Source organism: Salvia hispanica, chromosome 1 (assembly GCF_029641045.1).
Source record: "Salvia hispanica isolate PSC_SH4W2 chromosome 1, Shi_PSC_v1, whole genome shotgun sequence".
NCBI lineage: Eukaryota > Viridiplantae > Streptophyta > Magnoliopsida > Lamiales > Lamiaceae > Salvia > Salvia hispanica.
Window position 1 is genome coordinate 64,238,048 of NC_142692.1, and position 14,973 is coordinate 64,253,020.

General features: G+C 33.9%; 2 protein-coding genes across 2 annotated transcripts; one reads left to right on the forward strand and one right to left on the reverse strand.

Annotated features, from left to right (window-relative positions):
* Positions 1–562: 562 nt before the first annotated feature.
* Positions 563–1,339, forward strand: LOC148934381 (uncharacterized). Its single transcript, XM_089062287.1, has one exon. The coding sequence runs from the start codon at positions 563–565 to the stop codon at positions 1,337–1,339; it is 777 nt and encodes a 258-aa protein (XP_088918413.1).
* Positions 1,340–6,618: 5,279 nt separating this feature from the next.
* LOC125220215 (uncharacterized) lies at positions 6,619–9,106 on the reverse strand. The gene is made up of 4 exons (XM_048122379.2): positions 8,504–9,106; positions 8,067–8,394; positions 7,754–7,756; positions 6,619–7,235 (listed from the first exon to the last, which is right to left on the reverse strand). The coding sequence occupies exons 1-4, from the start codon at positions 9,104–9,106 to the stop codon at positions 6,619–6,621; spliced, it is 1,551 nt and encodes a 516-aa protein (XP_047978336.2).
* Between the last annotated feature and the right edge of the window lie 5,867 nt (positions 9,107–14,973).

Here is a 14,973-nt window from a genome sequence, read left to right on the forward strand (position 1 = left end):
ATTGTCTCAATCTCAAGTAGACCACGGTCTCTCTCCACCCAAACACCAACCAGGCGGTCTCCATTCCATCATCCAATGAGATTGTGCCAAATGGCACAATCTCATTGGTTGATATATATATACTTTTAAATTAATATATCTTTAATATAAAATATTATAAAATTATAAAAATTATATCAAAATTCATAATTTTTCTTCCTCTATAAATAGAGACCACATTTGCTATAGTTTGTACTTTTAAAAAAATATCTCTTTCCTCCTCCTATAATCTTCTTGTTTGATAAAATTTCATATTTTTAAGCTTACTTTGTTGCTAACTATGGATGATGATGAGAATAATATATTCTCCGATTCCCCAAATTTCTATCCTTCCCAAAACTACAACCCTTCCCAAAATTTTAATCCTTCTCAAGATTATTTCCCTAGTTTTGATGATTTTCCAAATTCTGATCAATTCCAAAATTCATTTCAAAACCAACATTCAAGCCAAGTCATATCACCAACCAACTTGAGTGCTTCAAACACTCCACATGATTGGAGTGAGTAAGAAGACATGTCATTAATGTCTGCTTATTGTTTCGTGAGCAGGGATGCAATTGTTGGCACCAACCAAACTAATGCCCATCTATGGCAAAAGGTTCTTGATCAATATGAGGAAGCAAGAAAAGAAAATCCAGGAATGGGCCAACAAAGAAGTTTAGAGTCATTGAGACAACGCTACAAACGACTCAACACAAATGTCACAAAGTGGATTGCTGCATACAAAAAAGCACATGATCGAGCTACAAGTGGCCAATCTAAAGAGGACATTGAGAAAGCCGCTCAACAACTGTATGGTAAGAGAAAATTTACTCACCATAAGGTGTTTGAGGAGGTGATGAGATACAATCCTAAGTGGGAATTGAAATTGAATAGTACTGGTTCAACGCGTTTCCAGCCAGATGAAGATAGTCTTGAAGAAAGTCGTGGGAGCTCAAAAAGGTCGAGGACTAGTGAGGAAGGAGGACCTCAAATTGACTCCATTCCTGAGAGTCGTTCTTCAACATTGCAGCGTCCTACCGGAAGAGATCAAGCTAAGAGTAAGGCTAAAAGAAGAGGCAAAGAAGTTGCAACGTCTTCATATACAATCCCTAATGATTTCACTGCAGCACTGCGTGAAATGAGAGTTACACGTGAAAGGGAATGTGATATTCAAGAACGGAAGATCAAAGCAGCTAGTGATATTCAGGAACGGAACATCAAGGCAGCTATCCTTACTCCGCTGATGGCTAGGAGGGACTTAACTCCAGAAGAAGAAACGTTGAAACGCAATCTAATAGCAGAATTATTTGGGAATTGATCGTAGTTTATCTGTTTTCAATGTATGTTTCTTATTATGCAAATTTCAACTTCTGTTGCTTAGTGTGTAATCTTCAATTTCTGTTGCTTAGTATGTAATCTTTAATTTATGTTGCTTATGTAATTTCCAGTTTATGTGATAAGCCCTTCAATCAAAGTATGACTACATGACATTACAAGTGGGGGTGGAATCCAATGACATCCCATGTGATCACGAAAATCAAAGTGTGACTATATGACAAGTCATTTTCTATCAAGTGGGGGTGGAATCCAATGACAACCCATGTGATCACGAAAATCAAAGTATGGCTACATGACAAGGCATTTTCTATCACAAATGGTGGTGGAATCTAATGACATCCCATGTGATCACGAAAATCAAAGTATGGCTACATGACAAGGCATTTTCTATCACAAGTGGTGGTGGAATCCAATGATAACCCATGTGATCACGAAAATCAAAGTATGGCTACATGACAAGGCATTTTCTATCACAAATGGTGGTGGAATCTAATGACATCCCATGTGATCACGAAAATCAAAGTATGGCTACATGACAAGGCATTTTCTATCACAAGTGGTGGTGGAATCCAATGATAACCCATGTGATCACGAAAATCAAAGTGTGACTATATGACAAGTCATTTTCTATCAAGTGGGGGTGGAATCCAATGACAACCCATGTGATCACGAAAATCAAAGTATGATTACATGACAAGTCATTTTCTATCACAAGTGGTGGTGGAATCCAAGGACAACCCATGTGATCACAAATGATAGTAGTGGAATCCTATGCTCAACAAATTACTTCTATATATTTACTTATATGCTTCAAGAAAATTATACACAAATCCTCTCACGATTATTGAGCCAACTCTCCCTAAAAAATGTCATCAAGTTCTAATTTTGAAGCTTTCAATCTTCTTGAAGACAATGAATGGGAAGAAAAAATTGTTGAACAAAATCAGCAACTCGATCAACTAATCGAGGATATAGCTATTTGGCCAACAACCTTGCCTTCACAACCTACAACCCAGACGGCTAGAGCTAAAAGGAGATACATTGAAAGGAAACGCGAAGAGGGTCATGATATTATTTTCGAGCAGTACTTTGCTGAAGATCCAATCTATCCTCCAGATATTTTTCGAACAAGGTATCGCATGCGAAAACCTTTGTTCGAAAAAATAATGAACAAGCTCATCGACACCGACAACTTTTTTGTGCAGAAGCGTGATGCTACCGGTCGACTTGGTATGTCTGCAATTCAGAAATGTACAGCAGCGATGAGGATGTTGGCCTACGGGGCGGCGGCCGACTTGCACGACGAATATTTGAGAATGAGCGCACAACTCATTCGCAAATCTCTCATCAAGTTCGTTGAAGGTGTAATCTCTAACTTCGGCGATGAGTACTTGCGAAAGCCCACCGAAGAAGACTTGGCAAGACTTCTGCATATTGGAGAACAACGTGGGTTTCCAGGCATGTTGGGTAGTATTGACTGCATGCATTGGGAATGGAAGAATTGTCCCACTGCATGGGCTGGACAATATGCCGGAAGAAGCGGGAATCCGACAATCATCTTGGAAGCAGTAGCATCTCAAGATTTGTGGATATGGCATGCTTTTTTTGGAACTCCAGGTTCGAGAAATGATATTAATGTGCTTGATCAATCTCCTGTTTTTGATGATATTTTGGAAGGTCGAGCACCGAAGGTCAATTACATAGTAAATGGCCAGGAAAAAAATATGGGATATTATCTCACTGATGGCATATATCCTCAATGGGCGGCGTTTGTCAAATCTATACCAGGTCCACAAACGATGAGGCACAAGTTGTTTGCTCGACATCAAGAGTCTGCGCGAAAAGATGTTGAACGAGCTTTTGGTGTTTTGCAAGCTCGTTTTGCTTTTATCAAATGTCCATGTCTTATTTGGGATCGTGATATTATGGGGAAGATAATGATTGCTTGCATAATCTTGCACAATATGATAGTGGAAGACGAAAGAAGCACATATTCGAACTATTGTGATCCAGCAGAATTTATTCAAGATCGACTTGGACAAAGTAGTCATGAGAATGGAGATGGAGATGCGAATAATGATTTCATATATTCTAACCGATATAATTTTATTTGGACAATTATACAGATATTTGTTCCAACCGAATCCCCAAAAACCATACAACTTAAAAACGTATTCTCCCTTCGTCAACTATCAATATTCAAGAGTGTTGATAGTAGAAGGCAAAAAATTCAATATAAAATTGATAAAAAAATACGGAAAGGAGAAGGAAAATTTGTAAAAGTATTCAAAGATGAAGGATTATTAGCTCCTGATATCATAAAACTTTTCAAAATACTTCGTTCACTATTTAAATACCATTTTGACTCGGCACGGATTTTAAGAAATTATTTGACTTGTGAAGAAAAGTAAAGGAAGAAAATGAGTGGAATGTGGGACTCATTTAAATTATTAGTTTTATATTAGATTGTGAGTGTAAAAAGTTGGTGGAATGTGAGATCCGCATACTAAAAGTAGAATAAAGTAAATGGTTCTATAAATTGTGGACATACCAAAATGGCAAAAGAGTTCTTTAAATCGTGGACGGAGGGAGTATTATTTTAAAAATTAAATAATTAAATGTACACCCAAAATCCTCCACTCTTAAGTCACATTTAGGGTTAATGTATGAATTGTAATGTATATTATGGATGAATGATGGATGTTATAACTTTTAAATTTTTTATTTCTTAAAATTTCTAGTAGTTTTATTTCTTTTAAATTCGAACAACTTTAAGTTTGTAATAAATTCGAACTACAAGTTTATATTAAAAAGGTTTGTAGTTAATTTTCTTAAAAAAATAATAAAAAAATAAAATAAAAATCTAAAATCGGGACGAAATCATTTTCGGATAAGATATCGGGTATTAGATTTTAGAAAGTTTGTGATCGGATACCCGATTTGGCGGGCCTAATTGGGGTGGTACAAAATGTCTGAAATCTAATTCAAAGTAAATTAAATTTTAAAATTTGAATTGGAATTTTTAAATTTTAGGTTTGAATAAGATTTAAAAAAATATTGATAGTTCAGATCACACTAAATCATATATTTTAAAAACCGAAGTATTCCGAAATCCGAAATATATTTATAAACATACTATTTATTATACATAATAAAATATATACTTTATCTATTTTTTCAAAATGGTAATTATCTCTATTTTGGTCCGTCCTTTAAAAATATCAACTAGTATATATTTTTATTTTGGTCCATCCTTTATAATTATGCACTTTTTCTATCTTTATCTTAATTTACCATTTACATATTAGAGCTTGTAAGCTACTACTCTCTCTGTTCCATAGTAGTGAAGTCATTTTTCCAGTTTGGTACGTTCTATAATGATGAAGTTGTAAGAAGTGAGTCCACATTCTGCTCTTAAACATGAAGAATTAAAGGCTAAAGAGGAAAGGAAGGTGCTGTCAAAAACTAACCGCTAGAGTTAGTTAGTCAATTAGGAAATGAGTTGTCATTGCTCTAGTCTTGATTCTTGGCTCCAATTCTGTTAGGAGCGGTTACCAGATTCTATTAGCTGCATATATAGCTCAGTTGCTTGTATCTATTTAGTTAGTGAGTCAATCAATAAAGAGAATTCCGTTTCTTCAAGAAACTACTCTCTCTTCTTCAAGATTAGTGTGCGTTCTCTGTGTGTGCTCGGTGTGTGTTCTGTGTGTGTGTTCTGTGTGAACTTCAGAGAGAATACCAAAGAGTGTGTGAGCCTTGTGTGCTGAGATAATAGAAGTCATTTCATTTTTTAGTAAAAAATTAAACATATTTCTTCTCACCTACTTTATTATCTCTTACTTTATTCTCTCTTGAACTCTCTATCTTTTTCATTTCTTACTTTATTCTTTATTTACTTAACTCACTCAACACAAGTTTTTCTTAATTTCCGTGCCGAAAAGAAATGTCTCCACTATCATGGAACAGGGGAGTATTATTTTAGGGATGAATAAAATATTATGAATACAAGTATAATAAATTTAGATAAAAATTATGCTAAAACAATTATGATAATATTTTGTATTATTAAATTTAGGGAAATTGGTCTCTAAAACCATGAACTTTGCCCAAAATTTAGTATTTCCCATGAACTTTAAAATTGATATATAATATCACGAACTTTGCATTTTGTTTGGTATTTCCCAAACTCACTCAAATAAGATATTTTCATCAAAATCTTATTTAATATAGGCAACCGTGATATGTTTTATAATATTTGAAACCACTTTTTAAGTTCATAACATGTAACATAAAAAGTCAAGTTGAAAACCACGTTTATTTAATTGTGTCAAGTATGATAAAAGCCTCGTAAGTTAGCCAAATATAGTAATAAACATGCCGTGGGAAATACCAAACAAAATGCAAAGTTCGTGATATTATATACCAATTTCAAAGTTCATGGGAAATACCAAATTTTGGGCAAAGTTCATGGTTTTAGAGACCAATTTCCCTTAAATTTATTGAATTTTCAAATTTTCGGATGTTTGATATTGATCTTTTATATTTTTGTACTCCCTCCGTCCCACAAAAGATGGCACACTTTCCTTTTTAGTTTGTCCCACAAAAGATGTCACATTTCCCTTTTTGGAAAAAGTTCTCTCTCACATGAATATAAAAATTATATTTTCTCTCTCCATTTAACACACAAAACAAACCCTCCTAAAATCCCGTGCCATTTTCAAAGTATGCTAACTTCTCTGAGATGGAGGGAGTACAATTTTAGATTTCGAATTTCAAACTTTCAGATGAAATCAGATTAAAAAATCGAATGCTCACCACTACCTCTAACACTAATTCAATCATTTCAGTGTGATAGGGCAAGAAACAACTTCGGTAACCAAAAGCGCATTTTAATCCGCCACAGCGAATGCCCTAATCTAACACTAATTCAATCATTACGCATACTTCCATCAGTTGGAGATTGACTAAATTCTTGACTCATGCAAAATTTCATCCTCAATACCTTAGTTTCAACTTTCAACTCTCTCAAAATTGCGGACGAAAGTCAAGAACGGGCGAGGGCGCCGGGGCCGGCGCTGGGGCGGGCCTACGCATACGCATCGAGTGGGAAGGTAATCATCATCACCATCGCGTTGTTCCTCGCCTTCGCCGTTATCATGTTGGGCCACTTTTTTTTGCTTGTTTTTCACATGGCAGCAGCAAAAACGCACAGATTGTGAGATAATCTCCTCTTCCATTCCCGAGCTCAACATCGCTTGCTCATTGCCCGTCTTCCTTCTTCTTCTTCTTCTGCTTCTTGTTCACGCTCAAGTATCCGTGCGCAACAGCTTCTAGAACCCTCATCGTTGGAGGCCTACGCCTCGTGCTAAACCTTGTTTGGTTCGAGCTAGCATTGTTTTTTGAAGAGATGATATCAGCTGAAATGGAGCCAGCCTCGGCCTCTGGAGGGAAGTTGAGGTCAATAAAAAACTGAGGTTGTTGCTGCTGTTCAAGATTCTTGCTTACTTCATCTTCATCTTCGTCTTGACCTCGAGTGGTGCGTTTCTTGTGCACATCAGGGGAAGTCGCACGAGCTTCTAGAATTGTAGCCTCATCAGTCGTTTCTCGACTAATCTCTGCTGCAGATGGGAAGGTTCTGAATTCGACTACCTTCCCATCTGGGAGTCCTGTATCCACAACAGTGAGGGAAAAACTCTCATCATTACTCAATCCACATTGTTCTGCTTCGAGCAGGCCAGGCTCTCGACCAACTTTCCTCAACACATCAGCCACACTATCAAAATATTGATCACCTCTAGCCAGTTCTCTCCTCGAAAATCTCTTCACTCCGGGAATAAGAAAAACTAGGCTAGGACTTGCATTTGAACTAGCAACGTCTCTGTATGATGTGAATCCGGGAAGTGCCAAACCAATAGAACAAACGAAGGCATCCAATGAACCACACCGGAGCTGGGGTCCGCTTCAAACATCAATATACCTATCAAGATGGTGTCCAAATGCTCTTCCAAGACCATCATTGTCTTTATCGTCAAAATAGCTTCGCGTGGGTACCTCACACGCCCCAAACGGAGTTCGGATGAGAGAGTTATGATCGTTTTAAGAAAGCCGCGCAATGCAGAAAGAAACACGCGGGCGGGTGTTTTGCCAACCCAAAAACACCCGGTCGGGTTTTTTTGCCGAGAAATCAGTTTTTGTCCAGAGACTTCACCCGGGCGGGTGAAATGAGCCGTGGGAAACACCCGGTCGGGTGTTTTGCCCGAAATATGACTTTTTGACCAAGACTTGTTTTGTTTTGCTTCTTTTTAACTCCTAGTATAAATACTCTTGCTAGGGTTCATTTCAATCAGCTTTTGAATATTTGTAAGAGACAATTTCTCCATATTTGAGAGCTCACCTTCTTCATCTTTTGAAGACTTATCAAATTCCTTCGGGTTGCATTCGATCTTTTGCCGGGCTAAGGTTGATTGTAAAGGTATGCTTGCTAGTTCTTGTGTTGCTAGTTTGTGGAGCCATTAGATGTGTATGTGAAAGTGCCTTTGGGATTTCTTTCTTGTTCTTCACCTAAATCATAACACTAATCCATCATCTATCCTTTTATCCTTATTTCTTGTTCCATTTCTTGGTTTATCTTGTTTATTTGTTGGTTTATCTACAAGAATAAGTCCGGGGCAAATTCATGAGTCTTCAATCTAGAGGACTCACATTACTATAGTTCGTGGCCTCCTTTGAATGCCAACCACTTGCTAGCAGACGCGGCCAGACTGCCTCCCAGAACAGATCATTCGATCTGGCCTTGCTCAGTCGGTGCTCTCCACTCAACAAGCTCGATATCTCAGCTGTTGTAAGTGAGGTATAAACCTTCTCTGATGGCATATCATGGCGTGCCTTTGAGTGCCTTGTAGCCATTGCAGTGAGATCTTGATGCTCTCTCCCAATGCCAACCGCTTCCACGAGCAACTCTGTACCAATCATCGCCTTCAAACGGAAGGCATACTCTGCCACTGATATCTTTTCATTCTCAAATGATTTAGAAACCTAGAAAAAACAACCAAATGCACAAGATCAGCACAAAAGTGCACTAAATGAGCACATTTCTGCACTATTTGGCATTCAATCAAGAAAAAATGCAGTCAGCAATAAGTACCTCCAATAAAGCATTCCGAGACTCCCCTACTCTTGGTAGCACCCGAGATAGAAATTCTTGCAGCCTTAGCCCATAAAACAATCCCCGGCCTAATTTGCATCTCTTGTGCTTAGCGCTGAACCATCTATGATACTCCGGTGAAGAGTAGAACGCCCCATAGTAGTACGACTGCACAGCTAACATATCCTTCGTCTCAACAAATTTCTTTATCTCGACAAAGTTCTTTGCAAATATGTACAATCCAACAAGGAAACAGCCCTTCTCAGCTTCAGACCAGCATTCATCACATATTTCAGGCACCAAACGATAGTCTTTACCACTGCACTCATATATTTCATCCATCCGATCAAGTGATCCCCTCATACCAGATTGCTCACTGCTTATCCAAGCCAACGTTATACGCGATCCAATGTGGAAATTTTGCAGGGAATCAGCTCTGGTCTCATCATTTGCACAGTCCATCAAGCGAGACAAAGTGTTCGAATCTCCGAGAACCTGAGGCAGATCAGCCTGATATTCATCCCCAACTCGAGGCGCGATTTTTGGCTCCCCAAACGAATCATACAACGAGGATGCAACTTGATTCTCCATACAATTAGTCATCTGCCAACTAAAGATGCATCAGTTCGTGCAATATCAAAATTAGAATGCTTGTGCAATATCAAAACTCAATCAAGAATAAACATTAAGTCAATCCATCATATATAGCTAGGAAAAAAATAGTCCATTTGCACGAACGTGCGGAACACGCACCACGGATGTGTTTGTGCGTGCGATAGAGAGCGATATACATAATTACATACATGTATATTACTCTGTGTATTGATATATTGATTTGTGACAGTAAGATTGTGATTTTTGTACATTTTTAAGTAATGATTCATAATTTTTGAACCAATACGAAAAGAATCCAATTGTGATTATTAATAAAAAAAAATGAAATATAGATGACAAATGAATATACCAGTAGGGAAAATGAGTTGCAACAATTAAAAAACAATGTGATTTTTCGCAGGCAAAAAGAATTATTATGAGTAGGGTTGAAATGGAAAAGAATCAACTTATAATAAAAGGTGTAATTGAAATATCCAACAAATAAATTCGACTAATGAAATGTACAATGACAAATACACTTTCTTGGAAGTGCGTGTTAACGAAGTGAAAAAAATAGTCAACTTACCATTACCGAATGGTCTAATTGGTATAACAACAAATTTTCAACTATAAAGTTAACAACATTTTAAAATGTATTTGCAGTCTTTAGTCAAGTAACTATCCAATTCAAAGAAACGAAAAAAAATTAAATAATTTGCTTGTTGGAGTAAGAATAATCTTATTGTAAGACATAAATTGACTTAATGAGGCTGCTATAAGATCGATTGTCTAAATTGACTAAAATAATAATGGGGCCTTTATTTCCATGTAAAAAAGAAATAGTCAACTTACCATTAGAAAATGGTAAATTAGTAGTAACAATTTTATAAGTGGGACTCTATAGAGATGACACCACCTTTGAACACATTTTCATCGGTAACACAAATTATTATTAATTCAAATGAAGGTAAAAAATAATTAAATGATTTGAGTGTGAGAGAGAAGAGAATCGCTTTGCAAGGTTGAATTATCGCAACAATCATAGGATTTATAAATTGTAATTCGGTTTAGTGATAATTAAATGCAAATACACTCGGTTAGTAGGTGCACGCACGATGCACACATAAAGAATCTTTATTCACAGGTCAGAAAATTCTTGTACACACTCTCTCGAGTGAGGATTTTCACTCTTGGCTTAGGTTAGGAATATTGTTTCTTATGATTTTTCTAATTAATGGAGTATATAAAAGCAAAATCCAACCCAAAAACTATGTGTGTTTACTACATATATATATATAAAAGAAAAATCACGCTAATCAAAACTAAAATCATGAAAGAAAATCCCATCACCCTGAAAATTCAATTCGATTTTACAAAATAAAAATAAAGCAAGATCCAAAACTCCACGCATTCTCTAGAGAGAATCGATTTCTCACAGGTAAATTGAACTAAAAAATATTGATCCTCGATAAAATATAAGTACTCAACATATATACAACTCAAACCTGGTAGTTTGTGACTTGAATCGACTCTTTCAATTTCGCTTATCGTCAGATAGAGCTATATTTTTTTAGGAGGGGGGGGGGTGCGATGCTTTCAATGAAAATGGAAGAAAAAAAGGAAAAAATGTAGGTCTTATAGAGCGACTGAAAAGGGAAAAAAAAATAAGATGTAATTAATGAATTTTTGTGGCTAAATAAAATAAGTTGTAGAAAATTATAATATCAAGACATTTTATCTAATGGATTAGTTGACTTCGAACAAAATCACAAAAATAAATATTTATAACTGTTATAGTTGTAATGTGATTGAAGAAATTTATATATACATAGTCAAAAGAAAAAAAAAGTATATAAGTCTAGTATCCTAACTAAATTTTATAGAAACTTTTATTTAATAAGATAAAAATAATCCTTATGACGCCACTGTATATTATCTATATGCATTTTTTAACTTATTTCAAAATATCCTTACCGGGGATGTTATTAATTACTAATTAATTAATAATTCAAAATTAAGATCAATTTTTAATATTAGATTAGGAGATCTAATGGTTATATAATAACAAGTGGATTATATTTAAAATTTAAATAATTATTAAATAAAATTAAAGGGTATTAATGTCTCTCTTACTAAAATTATCCCAAAAACTTTAAATTTACGTAACTCTCTCGATTTAAATTATTTTTTTTGCAAAAAAGTATATCAAATTAAAGGTAATTTTATAAGGATTCTAACGAGATCTCAAGTGCATATGTTCCGTCGACGTTTGAATGATGAAATTTGATAATTTTTATTTCAATTTTTATATATGTTGATAAGCAGATTTTTATCAATAATGCATCAAAAAATCTCAATATAATGAATGTAAAATCTCAATAAAACTGTGTTGATATTTGTAATACACTATGTTGATATAAAAAAAAACACGAAAATTATAATATGTTAACGAAATAACGATCTTACCCCTTTATTGATATTTCGTCTACTATTTATTGAAATTCGTAGGTTTAATCTCATCCACTCATTTTTAAAATTTAAGGGTGTAAATTTGGTTTTAATTTTGGATTATGGTGCTATAAGCAATAGAAGTGGACCCATCCTTACCTATATGCATCTTTTAACTTATTTCATAATATCCTTTTAAATAATTCAAAATATTCATTAATTTAAGTATTGATGATTTTATTATGTTTTCACCTTTGGGCTTACACTATAAGGAAAGAATAGAAAGAAGGCACATTAGATTGACTTCCACACAGCTAAAATAATGTGAAGCTTTATGGGCCCAATAGATATATAAAGCCTACAAATATCACAATAATTTTAAACGCATTTATATCGAAAACACAAGTTATCCTAATTTAAATGAACAGCAGAAAAAATTAAATGATTTGCGTGTGACAGAGAAGAGAATTGCATTACCAGGTATAAAAAGAATCTTTGTTAACATGTCTGAAAATTATTGTACACACACTCTCGAGTGAGGAATTTCTCTTTTGGCTTAGGTTAGGAATTTTGTTTCTCATGATTTTTCTCTTACCCCTAAAGAAAACTGATGAATGAAAATTCTACTGCACTGAACAATCAATGCGATTTTACCAAATACTCCCTCCGTCCCACATAATATTACACACTTTGACCCGGCATGGGTTTTAAGAAATGTAATGGAAAGTGAGTTGAAATAGTTGGTGGGATGTGGATCCTACTTTTAAAGTATTAGTTTTATAATAAAATGTGAGTAGGAATGAGTTAGTGGAATATGGGGTCCACTACCAAAAATGGTAAAAGTGAAGTGGGTAAAATTATGTTGGACATCCCAAAATGGAATACTTGGTAAAATTATGTGGGACGGAGGGAGTAAAATCTAATCAAGATCCAAAACTTATGCATTCTTTAGAGATGATCGATTTTTCATAAGTAAATCAAACTGAAAAAATATTGAACCTTAATAAAAATATGGAATATATCAACGTACATACAACACGAACATGGCTAGTCTTCTTAATTAAAGAGCACAAATTGTGACTTGAATTGACTCTTTTCTACTTTTGCTTATCGCCAGAAAGAGCTATTTGGAGTATTTTAGGGGAGAGAGAAAGAAACGGACGATGCTTTTAATGAAATAAAAGGTACTCCCTCCGTTCCACTTAAGATGGCCACATCCTTGAGTGGCACGAGATTTTAAAAAGTATTGTTAGGTGCAATAAAGTAGAGAGGGAAAATGTAGTTGAAATTTTTAACGAGGAGAGGAGAGAGGAAAGAGGAGGCTATTTCCAAAATTGAAAAGTGATTATCTTGATTGGGATAAACAAAAAAGGAAATGTGACCATCTTGAATGAGACGGAGGGAGTGGGTCATTATAAAGCGACAACGAGGAATCGAAAAAATAAAATACAATTAATGATTTTTTTAGTTAAATAAAATAAGTTGTAGAAAATTATAATACCATATAGTACATTTTATTTAATCGATTAGTTGTCTTCCAACAAAATCACCCTTAGAGAATCCACAATGGATGCCCGATGTCACGCCCGATCGTCCGAGATCGGGCTCGGGCTTGATCGGGCATCCATTGCAAGTGTCGGGCATGCCCGAGGACGACCGAGAGTTCGGTCGCGACCGATCTCTTGCCCAATCCATCGGGCGTGAGATGGGGCTCCCATTGCACGCCGATCCCCGAGCCCAATTGGACCATTTTTTTTTAATTTTAAATTAATTAAACCACTATAAATACTTCATTTTTCTTCACTTTTAACACACCAACACTCTAAACCTTTCACTTTCTCTTTCTGTATTCTCTATTTTAGTTTTAATGTAGTTTTTTTTAGCTAAGTATGATGTAGTTTCACTTTTAAAATAAGTAATGTAGTTTTTTTTTTTTTTTTTTTTTTTGTTGCATTTGTGGTGTTTAATATAATATATTTTGGTATTTTAGTAATTAAAAATAAAATTAAAAAACAATGATTTAAAATTGAAATGAAAAGTTGATAAGAGATAGGGCATCCACTAGGGCTCCACCATTGCATGATTTAAAATTGAAATGAAAAGTTGATAAGAGATAGGGCGTCCACTATAGCTCCATCATTGCAGAAAGATAGAGCATGTTGATGTGCCAACCACTAGAGCTCTCACTAGGACTTTTTCAGTAGAGAATCCATTGTGGATGCTCTTATTTAATGGATTAGTTTTCTACCAACTTTCAACTTTGCATGTGATGAGTCATGTTACCAAATATTAAAATGACTAATTTTTGTCGATGGATAAAAATAAAATCAAGAGTTTTTAAGACTATGTGTGAGGACATGATGAATTACTAGGAGAATTAATATAAAAAAAATGAAAAAATATATCTAGTACAAATCGATATGCCGATTACAACCGATTGTAATCAGAAATGGAACTTTGTCATATACTATCAATTCACAGAACTAGGTACAAAATGAAAATACTATATGTGATATTTCATACACCAATTCATCAAATAGATGGAAAAAAAAAAAAAAAAAAAGCAAATGATTGTCAAAACGCATTTGTAACTAATCACATGAAAAATTTGTTTTATTATTATGAGTAGGTTGTTTTGAATTTCGATATTTAATTTACATACTCAATAACTCAATTTAAAATGATGAAGATAAATTTTCCGTTGGTATTTCTATTTTTCATTCACGCGTAATAAGAGTATGGTAAGTATATTAACATCTCCCTTTCTAAATCCACTTCGGCCATGTTTAATTGACGGGAAAGTAAAGTTGAAAAGAAAAATGATTCCTGAGAAAATGAATCCCGGGAATATGATTCCTAATAACTATACTTTCCAGTGTTTGGAAAATATTAAGATTTTATATTTTATATTAGATTTAAACACCAAACTAAAAATATATAGTAGTACTTATTATTTTTTATTTGTAAAAAAAATAATATAATTTTTTTAATGAATTAATAGTTACAAATGATAATAGTTATATTATTATATAATTGTCATAATAATTACATGGAGTATTATAATCATAGATGCTTATAATAATAAATATGCTTATTATTTATAATTATAATATTTACTGATATTATAAAATTTTATAATTTAAATTTCACTACGCTTTTATTGATTAATTATTAATTTATAAAATAATAATAATTATTATTATTAATTATTATTATATCATTTATATTATAATTATATTGTAATTATTTAATAAATTATTAGTTACTATTATGATAATAACAATTATATATAAATATTATAATAAATATAGTTATAATTATGATAAATTTAATTTTAGTTATTTATTATACTTAAATTAAGTATGATTTATAATTTTAAATTATTTTTAAAAACATTATATTTAATAATAATAATAATAATATATTGC

Bases quoted from the DNA above. Each gene is read 5' to 3' on its own strand.
- LOC125220215 (XM_048122379.2), bottom strand. From the start codon at position 9,106: ATGACTAATTGTATGGAGAATCAAGTTGCATCCTCGTTGTATGATTCG. The intron at 8,395-8,503 runs GTACTTATTGCT...TGTTTTTTCTAG, and splicing joins CTCGGAATGCTTTATTGGAG to GTTTCTAAATCATTTGAGAA.
- LOC148934381 (XM_089062287.1), top strand. From the start codon at position 563: ATGTCTGCTTATTGTTTCGTGAGCAGGGATGCAATTGTTGGCACCAAC.